The sequence below is a fragment of the Platichthys flesus genome, chromosome 5 (assembly GCF_949316205.1).
Source record: "Platichthys flesus chromosome 5, fPlaFle2.1, whole genome shotgun sequence".
NCBI classification, from domain to species: Eukaryota; Metazoa; Chordata; class Actinopteri; order Pleuronectiformes; family Pleuronectidae; genus Platichthys; species Platichthys flesus.
This window is the reverse complement of record NC_084949.1, coordinates 25,791,877-25,818,697: the sequence shown is the minus strand read 5'-3', so window position 1 is coordinate 25,818,697 and position 26,821 is coordinate 25,791,877. Positions and strand designations below refer to the sequence as shown.

The following is a 26,821-nucleotide window of genomic DNA, read 5'->3' as shown; positions in this document are numbered from 1 at the left end:
TACTGAACAGATTTGTGTGAAACATGGGTCTGGAAAAAGGAGTGGATCTGTTCTTTAAATTGCCAGATATGGATCTGGTGTCGATGAGAACTAAAATCAAACATATTCAGAAGACTGCATATCTATGAGTGTGTGCGATTTGGTGCATTTCCCCCCCCCCCCATCTGCGTTGTTGCCTTGTGTTCTAATTGTGTTGCATCAGATGGAAGTGCCGAACTTCAAAGGATCCGTGGCACGCTCTTAGCCTCACGCCACATTGGAATAATGAGCTGTAAGGTTTGTGTCTCTGGAGCAATGACTCCCACAAAAAATGTATAAAATGATTTGCAGTCTGTGATACTGTGATAATCCAAACTATAGGGGGGGGGGGGGGGGGGGTGTATTGTAGATTGTCTGGGCTCATGTTTTGTTTACAGGTTTTGTCATGAGCTTCGTGATGGAGAATGAACAGATGCCTCTTCTTTCCTCTCCTCTGCTCTACTTTAAAAATAAGAATGGGATTAAGAGGAATAACAGAAACCAGAGGAGCGACTCCGACATCCAGGTGACTTGACAAGACGGCAGATGGTAAAATGTTTTATGGAGGAGAGGGGGGCGGGGGGGGGGGGGTAGAGAAAGTAAAAGTGTCGTACTAAGTGCAGAGAAATGTGGTTGTTATTATGTGTTTGTGTGTGCGTCTGTGTGTGTGTGTGTGTGTTAGGGTTAGATTTAGCTCGGTTAGAGTGATTCACCAGGAAATGTATGGCTTGCATATAACTCTCTGTGCATATGTGTGTATGGGGGGGTCTTTTAAAACTTTTTTAGTTTGGCCTACTTTCCACGTGCTAACATTGACGAGGTGGGGCAAATTTATTCCAGCCAGCCACCAGGGGGCAATCAAGATGTTTGGACCTCACTTTTGAGGAGAAACCTTGTTGTTCATTTGCAGAAACAAACTTTCCACCTTTGGACTTTGGACCCGCTCCTGTGTACTCATTAAAAAGAGAAATTTCTAATGAGTATTCAAATTCATTGTTCATTGAAAACAGGGAAGGACATTTTTAAACAAAATACAAAAGAGTAATTCAGACTCTGGACTGAGGCTGCGGCAACTTCCACAAATAAAGAGGCATTCAAAATAGTAATAGAATGGGATTAGAATTAAACTAAAGGCCGGTGCAACCTTCCACTCACAATGTTGATTAAAACATGACGCACTGCTATTGAACCGGTGGAGCAGGAATGTTGTGAGGCCCAATACTTAATTATTACATATTCTACCAAGTGCCCCCAGAAGCTAAGAAAAACAAAAAACACTTAATCCTCCACTTTAAATGAGCGACCAGCACTCGTCAGTGTGCGATCGAGTCAGTGCCCTGCTGGTGTCGACTCCTGATAATGACTCGTGTGTCCGAGGAGAGCGACCTCCATGAATACTGCAGACACACGACTAAATATAGATATGACAGCAAGAGACACACAAACAGTCACAGGCAAACAATATTCAGGCCGGGTCACAGACAGGACAAGAATAGCATAACATAAACCATACACACAAACACACACACACACACTGCAGAAAATACACACAAGCTGTTTTCAGACCAGGACTGAGGTTCACACATTTTCAGGGAATCTCCCTCGTTAAATATCCAGAAATACATGAAGAATGAGCAGATGAAGAATTCACTGAGGAAAGATGAGATGTGAGAGCTTTTGGAGAGACACCGGTGTTGAGGCATCTAAACACTGAGCCCTCAACAACAGAATGTATGTTGTTGTTGTGATGCATCTGACCAGAGAACCTCCGGCTGGGCTTCTGATATGTGAAAGTAGAACTGCAACACAAAGGAATTTAAAGAGAAATCCTCTGAATATCACCTTTAACCTTCATAATTACTTTCTTTAACAATTGCTGCTATTCCCTGTGTTTCATCCACAACTAACTGACGTGCATCTTATTCTCAAAGCACTTGATTAACTGAATAAATAATAAGCAACTGATAATGAAAATCATAATTCGTCGTGTAACTCCGGCTCAGTTTCCAATTAAGAAACAAATGGCTTCATTTGTCAGAAAGAGCAAACACATAATGATAATCATTTCCTCATCGTGCCTCTTGTTCGACCTGATGATAAGTCTTATATCGTCTCTGTTATAGTCGTGTGTCTTCTTTATTGTGATGCTATTCATTTTCATTTTCTGGTGACTTCGATGCACCCATCATAAACCTGTTTACTAGGGAGTTTATTCTGCTTTGATTTGGCTTGCACACGTTTAAGGAATGTGCAGGAGGGACAAGAGCAGTGAAGCGATCCATATAATTCCCAATTAAATTGGAATTGTGCCATAAAGTTATTGGCCCATCGTATCTGGGATTTATTCATCAAATGAAACTCTGGACCCGACGTATATTTTACCCATCGAATGTAACAGTGGTGATCAAAACAGAAAGATGCACAAGGAAACGTTCAGAGAGGATTCCCCCTGTCTGCCTGTCATGTGCCTTGCTCATCAGCTCTATTCCCCGACTGCCTCTTCTCTACCTGTCAGCCCCTCTGGCTCACAATTCTCCTTGCACCACTGGGCTGCATGAGTGTGTGTGCGTTGTGTGTTGTGTGTGTGTGTGAGTCTCCAACCTTCCCTGTGGGGATATTTGAAGCCTTTTAGAATGGTTGGCAAGATAGAAGAGACATACCTGTGGTTGTGTGTGTGTGTGTGTGTGTGTGTGTGTGTGTGTGTGTGTGTGTGTGTGTGTGTGTGTGTGTGTGTGTGTGTGTGTGTGTGTGTGTGTGTGTGTGTGTGTGTGTCAGCCTCGTCTCCTGAGGGCTGTAATGATCTGTGGTCAGGGTCAGGGTCTCTGAGTCATGAGAAGGTATCGACCCCAGCGAGCCCGGCAGTGATTGAGTGTTGTTGTGGGACAGTTGCTCCTCATCACTGAGCTCCGAGTGCCGCTGGTTGGACGAGAAGAGAAAAAACCTCACGATCCATCTCCCACAGCTGATGGGAACACACCCTCCTCCCTAAGTGCATCTCCTGGAGCAGAGCAGGGTCTCGGTGAACAACCTGGAGATCCATATATCACACACTGTTGTGCTTAGGCCTAGTCACCGAACAAACACACGTGTGAAACTTCTCAGATTCCTCCCCTGCACCTTTGACGTCTGCTCCAATAAAGAAACATGTTTTAGAATAATGAGCTGTCGTGTCATCCATCTTTGCGAGGGCGACACTAAGACCAGAGCTGTACACGCTGTTCTCTTCTTCGCTGTATCTCAGCAACGTTAACTGCATGAGCCGTCCCCGTTGAAAGAGTGGGGGCGTTTACACTTTTCAATATTAGATCACCTGCAGCTAAATCGGCAGAAATTTGGCAAATGAAGAATCACAGGAGGGACTGAATAAAAGTTTTATGAGAAAAGAGGATCTAGACTTTGTGAGAAGTGAGAACAAGATCAGTTCAGGAGTCGACACGAGGAAATCCCACTCAGAAATGGTGCATGAAACTCTATATTCATAGATCTAGAGCTGGAACCAACGATTACTTGTAATATGAATTTATTATTACATACTTTACATCAATACCGACAAAATCCTGTCTCACATATCCCAGAAGTCAACTTGATGTCTTCAAACTGCAGATTTCATACAACCACTTGTGCAAACCCAAGAGAACTGGACATACAATCAAATCAAATAAAATGAAATCCTGCATAATGTCTTCTTTACTGTTAAGTGTCTTTCAGCTCTTGTTTGTCTACACACAGTGTAGCTGAGACCTGGATTATGTAAACATTGGCTTCCCCTGCGAGCCCATGGGATTCTAACGTTACCCACAACAACCTTCCCTGCATAGGACAGCAGGGAATATTCAAAGAATTTTCTCCCCCAGAAGCCACAATTCCAACACAAGGGCTGGACAGTTACTGAATCATGTGAGTGAGATACTAACATGTCATGGAGCATGTCAACATTTAATAAGGTCTGAGAATCTCCACCTTCCTGCAAGAGCTACTAAAACACCCTCAGGCGAGTGAACCCCCACCAAAAAAGCCAAACAGTGGGTTTTAAAAACTGAATCAACACGTCTGTGATACTGAAAATCTACATCCAGGGACTTCCTTCAAAGCTGCCGTCCATAGCAAGACTGTCAGTCATTCAAAATCCAGAGGTCAGTACAAAACGTGTCAGTCCATGAAAAGTAATTTCTCTATTATCTTTTCTAATCTGAACAGATCTACATTCAGCCACATGGTGTCCCCAACCCACAATGAACTCTGTTAAACAAATAATGTGTCTGTAACCACCGAGTGCTGGGGGGGGGCACAAGGTGAACAGGCCTCTGCATGCTCATGTATAATTGAAGTCACACTGTAGACGGTTAACAATTCCCTGACCCCATATTTCAAGATAATGCTCCCCCCCAGACATTTCAAATCACGTTCAGCTGAACCAACAGGATAATGTTACACACCGTCCTTTTCACCATAATCTAAATTGATTCAGTCTTTATCCGTAGTTCAGCCCACTAAGCCCATTGGACTTCCAATGCCGACAAACTGGAACCGTTCCTCCATGGGGAAGGATGGGATGTTCTCTGACAGACGTGCACGGCAGCTTCCCGAGGATGATTGACACTGTTCTGAGGAGAGAGGACCACGTCCCGAGAAGGTGTTTCAGGCTTTTTCCATCTCACCCGGCGCAGCAGAAATAATGGGATGTTTATCCAATGCATCGTGTATCTGAGGCAGGGAAAAGGTTATGTATAATGTTACTGAATGCGGACTGATTTGTACTCTATTAGCATATTTCCTCAAATCTTAGAGGCAGAGGCCTTTACTTGACTGAACTGCAGAGGACAACAGATCTGCTATCTGGTATCATGAAGCATTTATTTCTAATTATCGCTTGATAATTTGTTATTTGGCTGCTTTAAGAAATGATTACAGGCTCCAACAAATCCATAAAACCCATAAAAATAATTTAGATGTAATCCAGAAGAACAAAGTTTGATTTCACGTTGAGATTATTCATTTAAATCGATAGAATATTTGCATCTTAACCGAAAGTCAACAGTATTTTGTCTGCACTGTTTTGTTTAGTTCTTAAATATTCCGACCACGTCTCTGGCCGTTGATGCAGAGCTCAAAGATCCAGTGTAACTCTGTTGTTCCTAATAACATCTTGGTGGGGAAATGGTCACCCTCTCTGTAATTGCCATTGCCAAACCCTAAGGGTTTATTTTCCAATTCCCACCCTCTGCAATTGGCAGGAAATGTACCAATATCCACATGGTTGCTATTATATTGTACAAGATCTAAACAAAATACAGACCAGTACATCAATCTCTGCTCCATTGTGCCAGTACTGGTCACCATCAAAGATGAAACAGTGAAAATACACACACATGCCTGGGGCGTCCACAATCTCATGGCGAACCTGTGAAGCCTTCTTCAAAGACAATGATGAGTTCTGCACTGGAGGTCACAAAACCCTCTTCAGCCACTAGCTGGGATTGGCTCAGGGTCATTGGCCTGGGATCCCAACCCCCACCTCGGCCAGAGAGATGGTCTCTAACCAAATGGTGGGATTAGATTAGGGTGTGGTGCAGGCTGGGGGGGGGGGGGGTGCAGCTGACCTTGAGTGAATGTCCGTTTGTTCTGGTGCTCACTTTCTCTCTGTTGCTCACTCACCTTATTTGTATAGCGATATTAAAACTCATGCACCTCTAACCCTAACCCTAACCCAGATACATGGGTTCAATTATCAACTGGCAGGTGATGGAAGCTCCTGTTGTTCCTGCTGGAGGCAAATCCCATTGTTAAAAGGGAGTGTGCTTTCTGGTCCCCACAACAATGTCACTCACAGTTTCCATCACATTTGGTTCTGCCTTTGCAAATTGATTATATTTCCTATTGTCTCTCAAGACACTGCAATCAGAAGTTAGAGTAAACACGACTTTCAAGTGTTTCTTTAGCATTGTAGCTGTAAACCGAGCAAATAAAAAGTAGAGAAGCATATACTCAGTTGTCTCCTGTCTCCCTGATTAATCTGTGGATGAATACTTTTTACATTTTTACATTTCTACTGCCCAAAATGTATCTTAAAGTTAATGGACTAATACAACTTCGGTTCTTCAGCTCGCCAAATGTTGAAGAATATTTCTCTTTGAAAAACACCCAGAGGCAGAATCTCAGTGAGAGGGGAGTCTGGTTTATTACAGCATCCGTATCCGTATTTATAACCCTAGACAAACACCTCTAGTTACCGATGCTGATGTGGCTGTGTGTGTGTGTGTGTGTGTGTGTGTGTGTGTGTGTGTGTGTGTGTGTGTGTGCGTTTGTGCATGTTTGTCCTGATGGGGAGTTCCCTCACATCCTCATATTGTGCTTGGATATTGATGAATGTTTAGCTAGATGTTAAATCCATGTCAACAAGTGACACAACATCGTTCATGCAGAGATGAAACTCACCCCAATATTCTCAAATACGTCTCTGCAGATATCTCTCTGTCTAAGCCTTTAAGCTGACATCACGACAAATTAAATAAAAACTGTCATCCTCCCGCAGGCAATTTGTCACGTTTGCCATCAAAAACATGTGGTTTGCATTGGGCTTGACTCACCACAGACATTCTTGCTCACCCACTTGCTCCCAGTTCTCATCCTTTCAGATTAAGCAAACTCTTAAACTCTTAAATCCCACCGTTACACAGAGGACTCCAGTGAAAGGGGGCTATTGCTGCATTACACATTGTTTTATATTAACACCAAATTCAATTTAAACTTGAGTTTACCATTTAAATAATTGCTGTTCATCTTACGTTCACCTGAATAGATCAAACATCTTCTCTTTGAGTAAGATCCACATTTCCATTAAACAAATTAGGAATGTGTAATTGGTGTTTGTCAAGGTTGTGTGTGCTCACATCACAGTAAAGTAGCCCTGAGGGTAAGATAACAGTGAATCCTGAGGAAGGTGCTCAACATCTTTTCAGATTTACAGTAGATAGAAGAAGCTTAATGGTCAGTGTCCTTCTTCTTAATGACTTGTACGGTTAAATAAAGGATTAGGAAATAAAAATCAAACTCAAGGCCACTGCTCCAAATGTCTGAGTAGGAAACAGGTAGCACTCATTTAATAGATGAGTGAAACCCAGGCTCATAAAACACAGTGAGCAGATTTTCAATGTATGAATGAATGAAACTGGATGTTTGTGTTTTTATTCAGAAAACTGTGCCTAAAATCATATGGTTCAACATTTTAATGACTGGAAGACACCTGAGACAATGTGGTTATAGCAGAGTGGCTCCTCTGAGGCTGTTGGGAATTAAGTGCTTTGCTTGAGGCGACAGCAACGGCCACAGCAGTGGTAGGATGAAAGCCTTAGTCCTTATTCCACCAATCACAAATCCCCCTGGAGGTTTGCATCAACCGCCTTGTGGTCACGAGCACACTCCTCTAACCTGGAGGCTACACACCCATCCGTGTGCACGTGAAGTGAGATGAGGAGAACACAGGAAAGATGTAGAAAGGCATCTTGTGGTATCAAGGTTTTGATAAAGATGTCATGTTGCTGTAACAACCATCGTCCTCGTCATTGTTTGATAGGCCAAGCATGCACAGGGGAGCAAGTAATGAGCTGCTCCCCCCCCCCCCCCCCGCCCCCTGATCATGATAAGATGAGACATCGTCCTCTGGGACTTTAATTGCCTCCCTCCTCTTGCTTCTTTACTCTTTAATCACTCTCCTCCTCAATGATACACAAAGCGTTTTGTTTATTAAGGATCAAACTGCAGTCACAACCTAAATATCAATCAGTCTCACATCCTCTACTCCCCCCCCGCCCTCCTCCATATCAAGCCTGTCGCCTGTCACACAAGTCTGTCACTGCACTAATGAATTCACCAGATCAAGTTCATTTCAAGCCAATCAGAAAATTGGATATATTCAAATTATCTACCGTCCTAATACAAGACTGCTGACTCATTATCAGCTCATCTGTTGTGCACATCCATTCATTATCTGTTAGTTTCATAGAAAATACCTTGGAGCATTTGATCTCATATCTAACCTGCAGCTGGATCTAAAAAAACAAAACAAAGAGCGCCCCCTGTTGGCTCTTTGAGTATCGTACTTGTGAAAATCAATTCTGACATGCATGAGTGCTAAGGTTCCTCTGAAACAACCATTCCAGAATTACACAAATCCAAAGAAATCAGGATCAGTACTTTCATATTTGCTGCGAAAGAGAGAGAGAGAGAGAGAGAGAGAGAATATGAGAATAAGATAAAGAGAGAGAGAGAATAAGAGAATAAGAGGATAAGATAAAGAGAGAGAGAGAATATGAGAATAAGATAAAGAGAGAGAGAGAATAAGAGAATAAGATAAAGAGAGAGAGAGAGAGAATAAGAGAATAAGATGATGAGATAAAGAGAGAGAGAGAGAGGTAGAGAGAGAGAAAGAGAGAATAAGATAATAATAAAATACGAGAGAGAGAATAGGAGAATACAAGAGAGAATAAGATAAAGAGAGAGAGAGTATAAGAGAATAGGAGAATAAGATAAAGAAAGAGAGAGAGAGAATAAGAGGACAAGATAAAGAGAGAGGTAGAGAGGTAGAGAGACATAATACGAGAATAAGAGAATAAGAAAATACGAGAGAGACAGAATAAGAGAATACAAGAGAGAATAAGATAAAGAGAGAGAGAGAAAGAGAGAGCGAGAGAGAGAGAGAGAGAGAGAGAGAGAGAGAGAGAGAGAGAGAGAGAGAGAGCGAGAGAGGCTCTCGGACCTGTTGACCCGCAGCCATACAGAGCAAATAGAAATTCATTATCCACTGAGCTTATGGAACGACCTGCACGCGGGCGTCACGTAATTGAAAAGCACATTTAATTTATTCAGATGAATCGGCCCTTCTCTTCAATAACCAACTGGGGCTTAAAAAAACGTAATTACCACTGGACGAGCACCCCCCCCCCCCCCCCCCCATTCAACGCACACTCCGCACGACGAGTAATTAAATATCTTAATTAACCCATCTCAGAAAAAAACTGATTGTTTGCGTCGTTTATGCGTCTTTTGGCAACGCATCATATCGAATCGCCTCATTGCTTAATAAAGATTAACGATGTTCTCGATAGCTGGTTGAAAACAATGAGTCAAACTGATGTTAAAAAGTGACAATGTATTGTTTATACGCCTCCACACATTAACGCCTAATATTTAACGATTCCAGTATTGGCCCGACTTATGCTTCTGTTATGTTGGATCTGGCATCACGAGGAGAACAGACGCTTTCTCTTACCTGGTCATACATTAAAGAAGAGCGCGTCCGCAGTTGTCCAGGAGAAGAAAAAGCCTCGTAATCCTCAAATCTACGATCTGTACTTTCCAGATTCCTCTCCCCTGCTCGCAGTAACTCCAGATCCTCTGCTGCGTCTCCGCTGGAGAGGATTGATATCCGAGAGATCTCCCCTCAAACCCAAAGCAAATATCCGAGCAGGAGGATTCCGCTGTGAGAAGCTCCCCGGCTCACCGTCTTCCTCTCGCACATTTCACCAGTTCCACGCAGGCATCTGTCAAACAGCAGCTCGCGCACAGAAACCAGAGGAGACGGACTGGACACCTGCGCGCATCAGAAACAGATCCGATGGTGCACCTCAAGAAATCCACGTGTGTTTCCTCTTCTTTCCTCCTCTCCCGTCTTTCTTTATTCGTGCGTTCACCGGACCAGGGAAACTAACAGTGACGAGAGGCCCAGAAACCATATCCAAGTTGTCCAGGGTTGTGATCTCTCCATCGGCGCAGGGTGACGCGCTGCGCCCCGGAGTCTGGACAGGTTATAGGCGGGACTAGGTCGGAGTCGCAGCACCGGAGAGCATCAGGTGTCCTCAGGGAGTGGGTGGTGGAGGATGTGGGCTGGGGGAGTGGGTGTCGTTAGAAGACATGCAGAGGTGTCTCCGGCTTTCTCTGCCTCCACTTTCAATCCATGCCCCGCACGACCCCCCGCGGTGATGTCCCCCCAGAAGACGAGTTTCAGCCCCAGCGGATGAGCTGAAGGTTATCGCCCACGCCCCCCTCACCATCCGTGTTTTTGTTTTTTTTAACAGGCGTCTTCTTCTCTTCCAAACTCGGGGAATATTCCTCAACTGATGAGCAAACGCGACTTTCTGGGATCTAGACGCTGCGCAGGGATTCGGGAGAGCAGAAGGAAACTACACTCGCTTGTTGCGGTGCGTGTTTCTGAGCCCGGTGGTTCATCAACAGTTTGCCCACTCACCGCTCGATGGAGCCTAAAGCCGCGCGCACGTTATCGACTGAATCCGCGGGTGGATTCATCTCGACGAGAAGATATAGAAGTGAAGTGGATTTGCGAGCTTCAGACTGAGCCACTGACCGCTCTCCTGTGATTCCTTTATGATCGCTGCTCTGACTGATCCACTTTAAAATGATAAGACGATGCGTTTAATAAAGATATTTGTCTTTTTTTTTTTATTGCGCATTGATTTCCTGAAGCCACGGGCTCCGTATCTCTGCCGGGGGGTGCAGGTGGGAGGCAGAAGGGCCTTTGAGGTGGAGCAGAGGAATATTCGAACAGGAGGAGGTGTGTGCACGCTTGCGTGAGAGAGAGAGAGAGAGAGAGAGAGAGAGAGAAAAAGAGAGACAGTAGAAGAGAGAATGAAAAAGAGAGACTAATAGAGAATGTGAGTGAAAATGAGAGCGAGAGGGGGAGGCGGGGAATGAGCAGTGTCTGTGTGTGCAGGAGAATGAGAGTAGGCAATATTAACAATCAGAAAAACAAAGTGTTAGATGGAGAGTAGGAGTAAAGCAGAGGAGAGAGAGAGAGAGGGGAGAGAGAGAGAGAGAGAAGGAGGGAGAGCGAGAGAAAGAGCAGTGAGTGTGCAGGAGAAAGTGAGTCAATGAGAGAGAAGTGGGCAATGTTAACATGTGAGCAGAGAAACTACTGTAGAGATAGAAAAAGAAGAATAGAAAGCTTGTGAGTCAAGCGAGAAAGAAAGAAAGAAAGAAAGAGAGAGAGAGAGAGACTTGACTTTTAAGTTAACTTTTATTTAAATCATTTCATGAAATAAACGTAATGAATAACACTTTGATCATATCAGATTTTACACAAGAAAACTACATGTCACACACCCACACGGAATTTAAAAATGAAAGATCAGTGAACCGTCCTCCTCTGTGGAAAATAAAACCTGTCTGATCTCCCACTGGGATGTGAAAGCTTCCAGGTTACTGGTCAGGCTGTAGAAGGCGTGTTCTATTCTCACGTGAGTTGTTACCAAGCCTTTAAAACACCTGACCACATCTGTCCAGTCTACCCCCAACATCTGGTTATTCCTGCTCTTCCAGGTAGCCAGTTTAGCAATGCTATACAGGAAGTAAACCAGGACGAGTGTTTCTCTGTTCAGTCAGGTTTAACGTGTGTCTCATGAACTCTAAAGCGAATCAAACCAACACAAAGTAAACATCAGTCCTGGAGGTGTCCTGATAACTTGTGATCAGTGCTGGGGTTTAATGTTAAAGTGTAAAGTGAGCGCAGGTCAGAGGAGGAGTGAGGAGGAAGCAGACTCCGACACAGACTCTGACACAGACCGGATCTTTAGCGAGTGTCTGTCCTGGAGCAGCTGTTAGAATTATTCAGAGTCCAAGTCGCGATGCTTCTAACAACAGAGAAATGTCCCCAGCTCCAGTGCTCAGCTCTGTGCAGTAGACGTGGAGGGAGGAAGGGTTCAGAGACTAGTCTAATCTTCCCACCTGAAATTTAGACTATTTATTATATTTTAATATATTTGTTCGGCAGGGACGCTGTGAGCAAACAGGAATATAATATTCATATATTTAAAAAAGGGCACTTTCAAGCTGCACCAGAGTTTAATCCCTCATAGAAACCAGTCCTCTAAATAATCCTGACTATTTTCATCAGTCTCACCAGTATAAAGAAGGTGATATAAACAGGCTCCTGGTTCCGCCCCTTTATCAGGATTCCTGCCAAAATGAAAATGAGTTTGTGGAAAAACTGTTTTTGGTTTTCTGTTGTACTTCTGCTCAAAAACAAACAGACATATAGATAATGACTGAAAACAAAAGACCAAAAAACTTTATTTAAGAAGAATCATAAAATCACGATACATAATAATTCATTATCCATGTAATAACCACATTAATATCATGTAGAAGACATGAGATGAGTCACGTGGTGTTACCACATTTTCAAAGGCTGATCACCAAGACGTCCAACATAGTTCAGAGGGTAACAGAAAAAAATCTTTTATCATCATTATTGCAGAAAAGACAACAACTTCAACAATAGGCCGGCAAAATGGACAAAAGAAGGAAAACCCAACACACCAACCCACAAAGGGTCGTAGGATCTGAGAATCTTCCTTCAACCTAAACCAACATCAGAACTAAAGCTCACAGAAATAAAGCTGCGAAAACTGGACGACTGGACCCATCAGAAAAGAAAAAGAAAAGAAACAACACAACAATACTCTTGCTCTAAAGGTCATGCTGTACAAACTGCTGCTGCAACTGGGGATGGAGATACTTCCTGTTCCTCCTAAATACTTTCAACTAATCACAGTGCACCTGAGCAGAGAAGAAAACAGGAAACCAAGAGTAGAAAGGAAATGTTCGGTGGTTTCTGTAAAACTCTCTTGTACGAATGTTCTCTGAAGTCGTCCATCTTGGGTCTGTTTGTCACAGTGGCTCTGACCTGATGCTTCACACCAGGTCTTCCTGCTCCTCTGTGTCTTCTGTCTGTGCTGCAGCAGCAACGTTCTCATACTCAGGACAGTTGTGTGACTGATGGGGGAGAGATGAGAAAATATTAATCCTCACTGGACTTTATTCATGAAACCTGCAAATAATCACAGTTCATTCAAAACAGTTTGAACGTAGTTGCACCCCCTGTCCATGTTTGTTTGTTCATCAGCAGGATTACACAAAAACTGATAAACTGATTTCCACAAAACTTGGTGGAAGGACGGGACATGGGCCAAGAAAGAAATGTCAACGCACCGTGACGTCACCCATTGGTTTGTGAGCTGCCATTTTGAAGTCTCCATTTTTGATATGTTGTCCGGCGCCATCTTGGTTATTTGAAACCAGAAGTAACCATATTTGGAGGAGAGGGGGTGGAGCCTGAATCAGGACCCAAGGACACTGCCCGCCTACCTAAACCAATGCCTGCAGTGCTTTATGGTCTATTTGACTCTAAATGGATCATTCATTTCACTTTCTAGACCCAGAGTCTACGTCCATTTCAATATACGGTCAATGGAAAGAACCTTTTACATTTTGGAGCAGATTCAGACAAAGTAGCTGATCCAAGAAATGTTTTCTCTCTTTCTCTAACATAGTGAGATGAAAACAGTGATATGGAGTCATTCTTTTGGCCTCACTGTCTCTCACCTCTATCATCTCCACAGCTTCATTCACTTCTGATTTCAAGCTCAGAGTTTTCTTCATCCTGGATCGAAAACAACAACAAACACAACATTTGACAACATGAACTTCATAACACTGAAACTAGTGTTTGAAGACATTTGAAGAAGACAGTAAAAGAGCAGAGGGTGAACTGATGGATTTGTTTTACCTCGTCCACAGAGTCCAGACAAGCACTGGAACCAGTACAACCACCAGAGTCAGCCTGATGATATTCATGATTATCACTGACTTCCCTGCTCAACAGACAGGAGACATTAGCAGTGTGGTTAGACTGATGACTCAGTTTGCCAGGTGATGCTGTTGGTCAGTCAGTATTGTTCATGTGCAATATGATGGGCTTGATATACAGCTGTGACACATCTGGAAATCCTGAATATTGATGGTTTAAGGTTATAGTGCAATGAAAAGAAGGGGGGGGGGGGTGTAGGCTGTAAAAGTTTTTTTTCAGCCAGATTGTGTGAATGTACAAAATAACTCAACACATGAACCAAACTTACTGGATAGTATAGTGAATATTAACTTTTCAGCTGATCGGTCAATGGTCAGAGGTGAAGATGAGCAAAGATTTGATCTAAAAGACAAATTTTCCAAGATATTTCCACAAATAGCAGAGAGACGAAATCATATACTGATCAGAACATTATTCCCCATCATATAATGATAGATGACTGATAATTAATTTCATAAAGAAGTTAGAGATTGACATAATGCATCCTTAAAACTGCCTTTCTGCTGTATTCCTGCCTCTAATAGGACTATAGAGACGACCTGAAGCTTAAATACATTGTAAAATAATCTATGATCATATGATGGGAATGTCGTCACTATGAGTTTAGAAAATGACGTCATATAGTGTAGCTATGCAACAACAGATGTTTTCACCCCAGTCCGTTTGTTTGTTGTTTGTTGATTTTAAACATTAAACAAAAACTACTGAGTCGATTAGCATGAAACTTGGAGGTAGGATGAGGAACAGGTCAGGGAAGAACTCAGTAAAGTTTGTTGTGAATCCAGATAAGGGGGCGGACCCTGGAACCTTCTGTAAGATTGTGAGACAGTGCTAGGTTTCATGGACATGTGGATGTTTTCTACTCACACTGGACGTCTAAGTGTAGAGACGTGGAGTTGATCCGTCCGTACTGATTCTCAGACTTGCAGGAGTAGACCCCGCTGTCCCCAGAGCTGATGGAGGAGAGACGATAAATGCCCTCTGGTCCTTGAAGCAGAGTTCGGTTCTCCTTGTACCAGGTGTAGTTAGCTGCTGGGTTAGCATCACTGCTGCAGGTCAGAGTCACCGAGCTGCCCTCCATGATCTCACCAGAGGGACTCACTGACACAGAGGGAGGCTTTGGAGCGTCTGTATTTACATGGATTTGAAGAATGTTACAGCCTCCGGAATTTTGAAGAAGTGCAAAACCTCTCGGCTTTTGAAAAATATTTACTCACAATTCACATTTATTAAGACACGTTTAGACGCTGTGTTCTCATTCTCAGCTGTGCAGTAATACTCTCCAGAGTCTGACGACCGGATGGAGCTAAAGACAAATTGTGTCTCTTCACTGAGACGTTGAACTTGTTCATCTCCACTTCTCTTGTACCAGGTGTAGTTAGCTGCTGGGTTAGCATCACTGCTGCAGGTCAGAGTCACTGAGCTGCCCTCCATGATCTCACCAGAGGGACTCACTGACACAGAGGGAGGCTTTGCAGCGTCTGAAGGATAGTTTATATTAACACACAGGATGAGAATACATCAAAACACTGTCTGTATTATTTGTTAAAAGTTTAAATTTAAATTATTTCCACATTATTGTGGCTTCATGAGGAGTAAACTCACCCAATCTAGGAGAAGGGAAACGCTCCTGTCCTTCTATAGCACAGTGATAGCTGTCTCCAGCATTAAAGTGTCGGAGGTGAAAGTATTTTTTTCGTCCAACAGGTTTATTGTTATTGTACCAAACGTAGGAAAGATGATCAGGGAGCTGACACCTGCTGTGACAGGTCAGCTCTGTCCAGGTAGAAGATGGATTGGCTGTTGATCTCCTCACATGTACCTGGAGCTGAGGGGCTGTGAACAAACATGTGATTTTATTTCAACATACACACTAACATTTCAAACTGACTCTAATGAAAATGTTACCTGTGACAGACAGAGTGACTCCAGCTGAACCAGTTAAACTCCCATTCGGTTGGTTTGTTGTGAACCTGAACTTGTACACAGCTGAGTCGCTCTCTCTCAGGTTAGAGATTCTCAGAGTGCACTTGTTGTTTCCACAGAGATTCTCCACACGACCTGAATACTCCGGATCAGTCCTTAGATCAACGGGAATCCCATTACTCTCTTTAATGAACCAGATAGTTTCCTGAACTGTAGTATCAAGGTGATTCAACCTGGATGGGTATGTGTAGGTACAGTTAATGTCCACTGTTGATCCTCTGAAGGCACAGATCTCAGTAGAAGTGTAACTCACACCCCAGCCATTCTGACTTTTCACCACTGTAACACAGAGCACATCAGAGAATCAGAAGATAAACTTATACATTTATAAAACTAACTTCATGTATTTTCTCTGGTGAATCACCAGTCGGCAGGTTTTCATTTTAAGATGATGACGATGCCAAGAAGAGGAAACTTTCAGTTCACATAAAACACAGTGAAGTTCCCTTTAGACTTCAGAGTGAGGGAGAAACACACTGTTGGAGGTGAGGAACATGAGGGACCTTGTATAAGTTGCTCTTATAATGGAGCAAACTGGTCAATATGGAGGACATGATCTGTGTCTTTTATGCAGAGTCGATCAAAGATGGACGACACGTCTCCACTTCCTCCCACTCTCCAGAAATGAAGCCAAAATATCCTGGATACCAACGCTGCCATCTTTCACATTTGGAACCACAGTCTGCACAGTAGTGATCCGGAGATGGAGCCACAGCATCAAGGTCCCGCTGATACATGAGCTCCACCAATCCTGAGTCAGCATCAGTAATCAATCATGAAGTTTAATCTTATTTTCATATCATCAAATAACAAATTAAAACCAAGCTATTGAGAAACATGAACAATAGAGTGAGATAAGAACGACCTTAAATGATAGAAACCATCTTTGAGAAAAATGTATTTGACTTTTTATATTGATCCATGTCCCTCCCACTAACATGGAGGAGACAGGATGCATGTTCTATACTGCAGCCAGCCACCAGGGTGCGATCATGATGCTTTGGCTTCACTTCTGGGGAACAGTCATGTATTCCGTCTGTATTTACACAAACAGAATACTAGTACTAGTACTACACTAGTTTGTCAGTACTGACAGTAGTATCGCTAGAGTTCAATGTGCCCATGCAGAAACAAGTATTTAAAGACACATGAAGTTATGGTACAATGCATTATCTCAAATACTCCAGCAGATGGTGCTGATAGTGAAATACTGAAGATTAAACTCACACATTGACGGAGAGCGGAAATCCTCGAGTCCTTTAACAGCACAGGAAACACTGTCTGCAGGATAAAAATAATCTGTATAAGGTGCTCCTTCCTCCGTCTTCTGTTGATTCTTGTACCAGACGTAGTTCAGATGATCAGGAAGAAGACAACTGCTCTGACACCTGAGCTCTGCCCAGATAGAATAGTAAGACATCTCTGATGCTCTCACCTGCACATGCAAATCTGTGTGTGAGAATGAGGAATTAATTTTAGTCCAAACTGAAAACACACACATGCATATAAAAGTGCACAGACACACTCAAGTGAACCAAACAAGATGTAGGAAATGACTGAATGAATGTTCAGATGTTAATGTTACCAGTGACAGACAGAGTGACTCCAGCTGAACCAGTTAAACTCCCAGTAGGTTGGTTTGTTGTGAACCTGAACTTGTACACAGCTGAGTCGCTCTCTCTCAGGTTAGAGATTCTCAGAGTGCACTTGTTGTTTCCACAGAGATTCTTCACACGACCTGAATACTCCGGATCAGTCCTTAGATCAACGTGAATCCCATTACTCTCTTTAATGAACCAGAAAGTTTCCTGAACTGTAGTATCATGGTTATTAAATGTGGATGGGTATGTGTAGGTACAGGTAATGTACACTGTTGATCCTCTGAAGGCACAGATCTTAGTAGAAGTGTAACTTACACCCCAGCCATTCTCACACTGTACCACTGTAACACAGAGAATCAGATTCATACCAGAGAACACTTAGTTTACTTTTTACTGTCATGGGAATTTCTCAATAATCATGCACAAGTCATTACAATGTCTTTCTGGAAGTTTATTCTACATCTGCAGATGGGCATCAATGTACAAGACCATGGGATAGATTTCATACAATGAGCAATCACATACAAGAAAAGCAGCACTTTATACATCTCCAATCCCCTCCTAGAGAGGAAACAAATGTTATCCATCAACCTCTTTGAAGTAATAGGTGAGCAATATCACCTACTCTTTCCCAGACCACTGGAATGTAATATCTGTTTGCAAGATCCCTTTCCCAATGTTTACAACCACTAATCCCCCCTGCTGTTAAGTCTTTGTTAGGTGACCCTGTCATTGAGGAAGTCATATAACATCAGTTTGAGTGCAACCCTGACTTCTCAGGGAGACATTTGTTATCTTTCTAAACATCAAAGTAGTTCCTCATATCAATCATTGCCCTAATAGTAACATTTCTATCACATTACTTTCTGTAGAAAATAAACATTTCCATGAGCAGGATTCCATATTATTTCAACTTGACTCACACACACTGATGACAAGTCCTGCTTCGAGAGGAGGGGAACTCAGTAATGATGATAATAATAATAATAATAATAATAATAACATGTTTCAGACTCTTGACGAGAGAAACTTCTAAACAAAGATACAAAATAATACTGATGATTATTCATTCATATATTTTCTTTCTGCATCACTTTACAGGTGGTGATCTGAAAATGAATGAATGGTTCATTTATATTTTTACTTTCTCTCTCAAACTCACTTCAGGTGAATCAGAAGTCTGAGTGTAAAATAGAGTGACAACATGAATGTAGAGGTACAGTACCTGTCACAGTGAGAAGAAGGACAACAAATCCACTGGCTGCTGCAGTTACACTCATAGTAGCTGCTGCTCTCGTCTGTGACTTCAAACAATTGAATCGTCCACAGATAAATAATGTGCACGTGATGAAACTCAGTCACATCACAGACACGTCTACCTACAACACAGAAGAGTCTGAGAATAAAGACAGATTCTGTAAGAGAAAGATAAATTTAAACACATTCACCTTCCTTCCTCTTTCAAATAAAACTGCTTGTTGAGCCAGAATGTGTTAGATTAAACCTAAAACAAAGAAGTAACTTGTGGTTTGTACAAACTGTGAATTTCTTCATTTAACAGAGTGTGAGAAACAACAGATTTGGTCTGTTCCCACCAAATCTGAATCCTCCTCAACTGAACCTGTAAGAAGCGGTGAACTGAAGTGACAAAATTTGAAGAAACTCCCTCAAAGAAATAAACAGTTAGATGAACAAGAAAACTACTCCAGAGAAACTTTGTATGTTCACTCACATTTCACATTTATTAAGACATCGAATGATTTAAAACTGTGAGACAGAGAGAGAGAGGGAGTGAGAGAGAGAGAGAGAGAGAGAGAGAGAGAGAGAGAGAGAGAGAGAGGAGACAGGTTTAGTAATGAGGTTATTCACTGTGGAAGCATCAGGAGGTGACGGATCTGTTGTTTGTAATTTTTCACATTAATAAGCTTTAAATTGGTGCTTCTGCCACAGGTGTCTAGGAATCACATGTTTTTCTAAATAATGTGTGAGTCATTGATTAGCAGGATCAGGCGAAACCAAACATGCATGCACATAACCTGACACATTGACACATTCAGTGTCTATAGACCAGCAGAAAGTAAATCCTAAGGATTCTGTCCAAACAAGTCAATAAGAGATGTATCATATTCAGCATCATCATATAATATATGTTCTGATATTCTCTTTCTGCATCACACTGACATTTAGTTAATTATCCCATAAGAGGAGCTTCAGTTTCAACAACACATATTCACCTTCCCTCCCACAAACCATGTCTAGTGACACAAACAACACAACGACACACAGCAAACAGTGCACATCAATAAACAATAACAACTGGAAGGGCGCTCAGAGAGAGCAGAGCTTGACCCCTCCACTGAATAGATCAGTTAAACTACCAGCCAGACAAAATAACAAACAGACAAACAGAAATGAAAACAACAAACAAGAAATCTCATGAACATGAATCACTGCAGACAGTAGAGATGTATATTACACCGGCCATCGCCCCCAGAGGACAATTCATCATCAGGAGACTGAGTGTGGGAAGACTTATCATCCTGGCAGCAGTTTGTATTACGTGACTTTGGTTTGTAACAAAGAGGAAGTTGAAGAAATAATCGGAATAACAAGGAAATGTGTGTATGTGTGTGTGTTGGTGTGAGTGTGTGTGGGGGGGGGGGGGGGCATGGAGTCCTTTAGCTCTCTAGCTTCTAGACTCAAGTTGCTACTGACAAAAACTGGCAAAATGAAAGAGGATGACTGATGACAACCTGCCAGTTCATTTTGACCAAGAATTATTCAAGCTTCATTAACACCAAGCTTCATATTAATCAAGTTCACCGTTTAAAACTCTAAAGGGAAGACGCGTGTTAATTCAGGCCCACATTACTTTTCACCCCTACTCGGGAAAAAAATGCAAATCACAGTCATTTATGGAGATGATTTCATGAAGTTAAAAATTGGATACCGCTGCACGGAGACGTAAAGTAGATCCAGTCACGGAGAGTGAAGTGCTGATTACACATGATGAAAGTCACCATGAGGAAAAGTCCTCAAGGAACGAGGATGAGCTGCAGTTTGTCCTCCACCAGGACAGACTCCCTCACTGGGGCTGCCTCAGTCTGAGAGATCAACTACACAAAGCTTTTATCACCACATCAGCCACGACAGCCTCCACAGCTGTCATGTGGAGGCAATCAAGGATTCACTGGACACAATATTTTTTAAAACTATTTCTTAATTGAAGTATTTATTAAGTACACATTATCACATTATCACAGGACACATTATCTAAAACTGGAATTACCACACTGCAGTTGTATTCAGTTGGTCTTTGGGTCCAAGTGACAACTGGTCAACGGCTAACTTGGGATGTCATATTCAAGAGGCTAAGAACATGTTTGATTTTGACCTTTGACCTTTGAACACCCAAATCTAAGCAGAACATTTGTCGTAATTTGAAAGTGTTCTCTCTTTTAAGTCCTCTACGGAGCAACCTCCTCGACATATTGACCTCTACAAGTTACACAAAAAAAAGAAACTGGGATCAGGTCACATGTGGACATGGATCTGGATTTACCAGCGTCGGATCGACTGAGGATCGATGACCAGGACAATTCAGCCCCGTTCAAAAAGTGTAACATCTGTCAGTTTCATTGAAAAGCTGTGGAAGACAGAAACCAGACGGAAATGAGACACAAAGGGGAAAAGGATTTTGAGAGAATAACCCAACTATATTTAAAGACAAAGGCTTTGGAGTTATGTTAAGTTGAGACACGCGTAGGATTTTCTTTTACCTTCAAGTTCCTCATTTTATTAGAAATGATTCACATTTTACAGGTTGAGCATTTAAGAAACTCTCCCAGTGACAAAACACAGAACCGATGCCAATGAAATTTCCTGTGTGTGTGTCCTTACTTGTTACGTAAGTTATCTCTTCTTTTTCATCATTTCCTCCTCCTTTTCGTCATCGGCGCTGTGATCTCTAATCCCCTCATCAATATACAGAGAGGGGGAGAAAAGTAAAGTTCTTTTAAAGAGACACAAGCAGCACAAAGCTCTGGAGACTCCGAGGTAGGAGGAGGAAAGAAAAGAAGCAGCACAAGGAGCTTCAGAGATGATAACCATCATGTTACTCACCTGTTTGAGCCACAGGGGACAGTTAGCTCACAGTTAGCATGCTAACGTCTGCCAGCTGAAAATAACGTGTCTGAAGCATTTTACAACATTAAAATGAAAAAACATCCACAGAAGCACCTGACGCTGCAGGGGAGCAGAGGTAACTGGGTCTTCTCTGAACCTCTTACCTCAGTGGTGCTGTTTACTTTACAGATTGTCTCTGTCATAACGAGGCAGAAGCTCCAAACCTGCACCTCCTTCTTCCTCCATGGTTCTCCTGCCCCCTCCTCTGGAATGACACTAACAGGGAGACCATTGGGTGGATAATTAAATGTGAGACTCGTGCATCTCCCTGGTGCTCTACAGGACCTGATGGTATGTCTGAGTGTGTGTTTGTGTTTGTGTGTGTGTGTGTGTGTGTGTGTGTTGTGTGTGTGTGTGTGTGTGTGTGTGTGTGTGTGTGTGTGTGTGTGTGTGTGCGTGTGTGTGTGTGTGTGTGTGTGTGTGTGTGTGTCTGCTCCTTGTCCATCTGCCTGTCTGTGAGTTCCTTTAGAGCCAAGTTGCTCTTTCTTACAGCAAACTGGAGGACAAGTGGCTTAGAACTTTTTATCAAATCAAATACCAAATTAAAACCACTAGAGGGCGTGTGATTCTTTTTTGGCTTCACTTTTGAAGAGATTTCACGTTTGTCTTTATTGACAGTCACTGATTGGACAATTAGAAATTAGAAATCAACCAATTGCATACCATGATTTAAGATATGTTCTATGTTAAACCACCAGTACCTCATGGGAAAGTCATAGATCAGATGTGGATCAGAATGTGCAGAGTTAGACAGTAGCTGTGTCTCAATTCTGAGGGTTTGGGCAATGGCTTTAAGGGTGACACCAGCTTTTCTTATCTCCGTCTTATTTGTGTGGGGGAACACTGGAGAACTGGTACCTGAGGTTTGTTTGATATCAACCTGATCTACAGATCTTCCCTTTAAATATTCAGTTCACCCTTTTCATCACAATAAGTTACACAACTAAAACCTCCAACTTTTTGTAAACCTGCCCTATAGCTAAATAATGCAGAGAGTCAGATAGCGTGGTTTGAGAAAAATACGGGTTTTGAAATCGATTTTAACAAAGAGTTTCAAGCCTTAAAAGATATTTGGGTTGTGTGTGTGTGTGTGTGTGTTTGTGTGTGTGTGTGTGTGTGTGTTTGTGTGTGTCAGGTTCCTCAGGGGAAACTAAGCAGACTAATTCAGAGGAGGGGAGGTCTGATAGACGAGTGCTTTGCTCCTTCAGTTGTTGCTGCTTAGCAGTTATGATGATGTGATAATGTGTCAGTGAGGCAGATAATCATTCTCTGAAGTCAGCGTTCCCTATATCTCATTTATTTACTGGTGAAGTAGTAAATACAGAAGACAAGCCTAGATAAAAAGATAGATAGATAGATAGATAGATAGATAGATAGATAGATAGATAGATAGATAGATAGATGGACGGACGGACGGACGGACGGACGGACGGACGGACGGACAGACAGACAGACAGACAGACAGACAGACAGACAGACAGACAGACAGACAGACAGACAGACAGACAGACAGACAGACAGATAGATAGATAGATAGATAGATAGATAGATAGATAGATAGATAGATAGATAGATAGACTTGTTAAATAGACACTTGTACAACATTCTTCCCACACAGATACAGACCACATGCAGATTTACAAAGTCCTGCCAACTGCAGACTCATCCACACCTACAGACTTGGCCTACCTGGACACGTGCACACAACGTGCACGGAGACTCTAACAAACACATGCACACTCAAACGCACACACAGTTGAATGGTGCTTTGCATAGATCAGCACTTCTCCAGGGTGTAGGTGTGTGTGTGTCTGTGTCTGTGTGTGTGTTTCCTTTGTGGACTTACACATTGTGCAGCACGTGTGTGAGTTGACAGTCCAACATCTGTGAATAATGCATCGGGCCACGTGTACAGGATATTAAAACACATGTATGTGAGCAGCTGCATTAGAATGAAGACGTGCTGCTTCTCTTTGTCCAGGTTCAGGAGGAGCTGGTTCTCCTCCACAGCTCCCCTCCGGCTGCACAGCCCAGATTAGTGGCCTCTGACTGGGCTGTGGTGGCAGAGAGAGCCGCCTCATCACCAGAGAGCTCCAGGGAAGGCCCCCCCCTCCACAATGCACAGTGAAGTGTCTATCTCTTTATCAGACGGGTGCTCTCTTGTGCTCGAGATGAAGCTTTAACAGCCAATCATAACGAGCGCACAGGGCTTTGGTCTGATTTGCCGAGACGTCTCGACAGCTGAGAGCGAGCGGCCAACCACGCCACAGAGCCTCGGGTTCACTGTGGTCATATGTCTCCCTGTCGGCTGCTCTAGAAAGGACACATACCGTAAATGGCCACATGCCGACGCTACACCAGGATCTACGGCACGGTTGTTTTTCAACCTGAGGGAACAATTTGTGTGTCGCAAAAGAACGTCTCAGCTTTGAGATTCTCCTGCTGTACAATCAGATCATGTGCACCCGGAGCTGGACGATAAAACTTCTGGACTTAAAAGGTGAATTAATTTTTTAACCTGGGCCCCATGTTTATAAATGGGAATTGGTGCAATAGATCCACACGGTGGATACGGAGTAATCTAATGGGGGAACTGGAACAGAACATGAAATATCCACTTATAACCATTTTTCCACCAATAAAAGTTTAACATTTTTCTTGTGGGTCTTTGTTAGGTTTGTTTGTGAGACAGAACAAAAGAGTAAACAATAGAATCACCAGGAAAGTTCTGTAAATATGCATCAGTCATTGTTTTGTGGTACTTTACTATGAAGTTAGCTTTAGCGTGGTATAGCTAGAGCATCCAAATACAGAGTCGCTGGTCTGAGCACAGTGGCGGACCTTTACCATCCGACCACAATGAACCAACGTTCTTTCCACCTTTCTTTCAACCCCTCCCATCACTGAGCACAACATATCCCAGAACAGCTGGACCAGCTCTGGGCGGTTTACTGGTAAACAGGATGGAAGCAGTTTCATCCTGTTGCCATTTGGAACCAGTGACCTGGTGGATTTCATTCAAGCAGCTTCAAAGCCATGTTTCTCATTTTCATACTGAAAAGGTCATGAACGACTTTCATCTCAGGAAGTCGGTTTTACCCCAAAAACCTGCTGTTTGCTCGAGGAAAATTAGTTTGAAAGTTTTTTTTAATAAGTTACTGCCTGTATTTATTTTTCCAGAACCTTATTTTCAACTGTTCTTTTTTAAACTGACGTAAACTCCCTCTTCATAACGTCTCCCCTCTTTTCTACTCCAACCTTTTACTGTCTTTTACTGTCTCACCCTCTCATTCTCTCATGTCTCCGAGTTGTAAATGAGCCGAGCCCTGAACCGTAGGAACTGAGCTCCGATCACCAATCTGGCCCATTCTCAAATGCCAACCATGCAAACATTCACAATGTCTCCCCTCCATTCTTTTGCCTTTCTGCACCTCACCTAGTTGTCTGTCATCTGATCCCTTCAACTCTTCTTCCTTCCCCAGCTCTCTCCTGTTCTCTCTCTCTTGCTTGACATTTAGAAGTGTGCACTCGTCGCCTCCTCTGTTATTTCTAGTCATCTCTGGCAATTTAGCTAAAGAGAGGTTACGGACGGGAGGTAGAATGAACAGATCAGGGTCGAGACGAGCGGCGGTGACATTTCCTGGCACGTTCAGCTGCTCATAAATCCAGCCGATCGTTTGGATCAGAGCTGTTATTATATGACAGAGCTCTAAACCCGAGGAGGCACTGAGCAGATCACATCTGTGTGAGGCCGTCAATCGCAGAGAATCTCAGTGTGAATCTTTTTTACGAGCTTCAGACGCCTGAGAAGACTTTGGTCGGTAAACATCAGATTAATCTCTGATCTGCATCTCAGCCGTGAAGAGGAGGGCTGGGGGGGGGAAAGGTTCTGATAATGTCTGATACCAATGTGAACTTTAGATTTCTATGACAAGTTTACGGATGTAGAGAGCAACTTAATAACCTTAAATAACTTCAATCTGAATCAGACACTGTATTGACGCAGGAATAATCAATAAACTCAAACTTCTGCTGCAACACTCAAAGACAGCGTCTGAGTATAAAACATTTTTTGAACTTTAATCCAGAGATGTTTGATGTCTGGCCCGAGTCATGAATTAATGTCGGTTGGTATTTGTTAGTAGCAGCACGTGATATCTGCTTTTTAAAAAGAAGACACCACAGTAAAAAAGTATAAATCCGCCGATATGAGCCTTTCACAGACATAAGAAATAAATTATCTTTACACGATAAAGAATCTTGAAAAATAGACGTTGATACTTACACATTACATTAACATATATCTTGTTATCTTGTTATCTCTGCATTCTTTTTATTTAGTTTTATCTAGTTTATCACAATAATGGTTGTTTATATTTATCCATATCAGAAACTTTTATCCCCAAAAGTCCACATTGGTCAGGCTTTGCTCAGAAGATAGTGAGTAATTATGAACTGGCAATACTGATGAAACCACAAATGAATGAACACAATTCCGTAAAAGTAAGTGTTAATTAAATGGCTGTTTCATTAAACCGAATTAAAGGTGTATGTAAATCAGAATATCCCCAAAACCGCTGTAACACAAATAAGGATACACAGACATTTAAAAAGCAGAGTGCAAGCATGTAAATGTAGATTAACTATTATCATTATAATAATCAGTGTGCTGAATGGAATGCAGTTGCATGGTGGAGCGGAGTGGTTCTCAGGGCGGCCATCAGGGCTGTATGATTGGAATGGGGGGGGGGGGGGGGGGGGGCCCAGGGTGCAGGACAACTCCTGTGGATCAACCATCTGGTGCCTCTGGCAAACAAGGGCAACCGTGTGACCTGCAGTGTGCAGACCAACACAAAACATGACACAGAGAGGAGGCTGATGGATCAGAGAAGCAAGGACGTTAACTTTCTACACAAGTGAAGCTTCACTTATAAATATATTGATGAACAATGATGATGGACGAGCTTCTGTTCGGGCTCAGGTGGCTGATCACAGAGCAGCCGGGTCGCTCAGGTATCTCAGGCGTCTCCTTGCGGCTCCAGTGAAGAGGATTAGCACGAAAGCCCCGATGCTGCTGATCCTACAATCCTGAGAGCAAACCTGCAAGGAGCCCTTGTGTGTTTGTGCACTGTGTGATCTTGGTTGACGTCTCTGGTTCACACTCAGGTGAGCAAATGATACACAACACAACAGAGCCAGTGGAAAGTGAGAGACGTCTCGGTCCACCGCCGACTACAGAGCAGCTAATAGATCTGTAGTTTAGCTCAGTGAGGAACCTCTGGACCTGCTCAACGGAGCGTCAGCTGGGGCATCAAGAGCCACGAGCCACCAGCTGTGAGAGTGTGTGCTTCTCTGACAGTGTGTGTTTGTG

The 26,821-nt window shown here is 42.8% G+C and overlaps 1 protein-coding gene across 1 annotated transcript; it reads right to left on the bottom strand.

The window, feature by feature from the left end:
• Nucleotides 1-12,075: 12,075 nt before the first annotated feature.
• Nucleotides 12,076-22,026, bottom strand: LOC133954031 (B-cell receptor CD22-like). The gene is made up of 11 exons (XM_062388287.1): nt 21,166-22,026; nt 18,491-18,644; nt 17,250-17,606; nt 16,892-17,113; nt 15,587-15,943; nt 15,284-15,514; nt 14,896-15,159; nt 14,546-14,806; nt 13,598-13,682; nt 13,414-13,471; nt 12,076-12,804 (listed from the first exon to the last, which is right to left on the bottom strand). The coding sequence occupies exons 2-11, from the start codon at nt 18,543-18,545 to the stop codon at nt 12,724-12,726; spliced, it is 1,971 nt and encodes a 656-aa protein (XP_062244271.1). The 5' UTR covers nt 18,546-18,644; nt 21,166-22,026; the 3' UTR covers nt 12,076-12,723.
• Nucleotides 22,027-26,821: the final 4,795 nt, after the last annotated feature.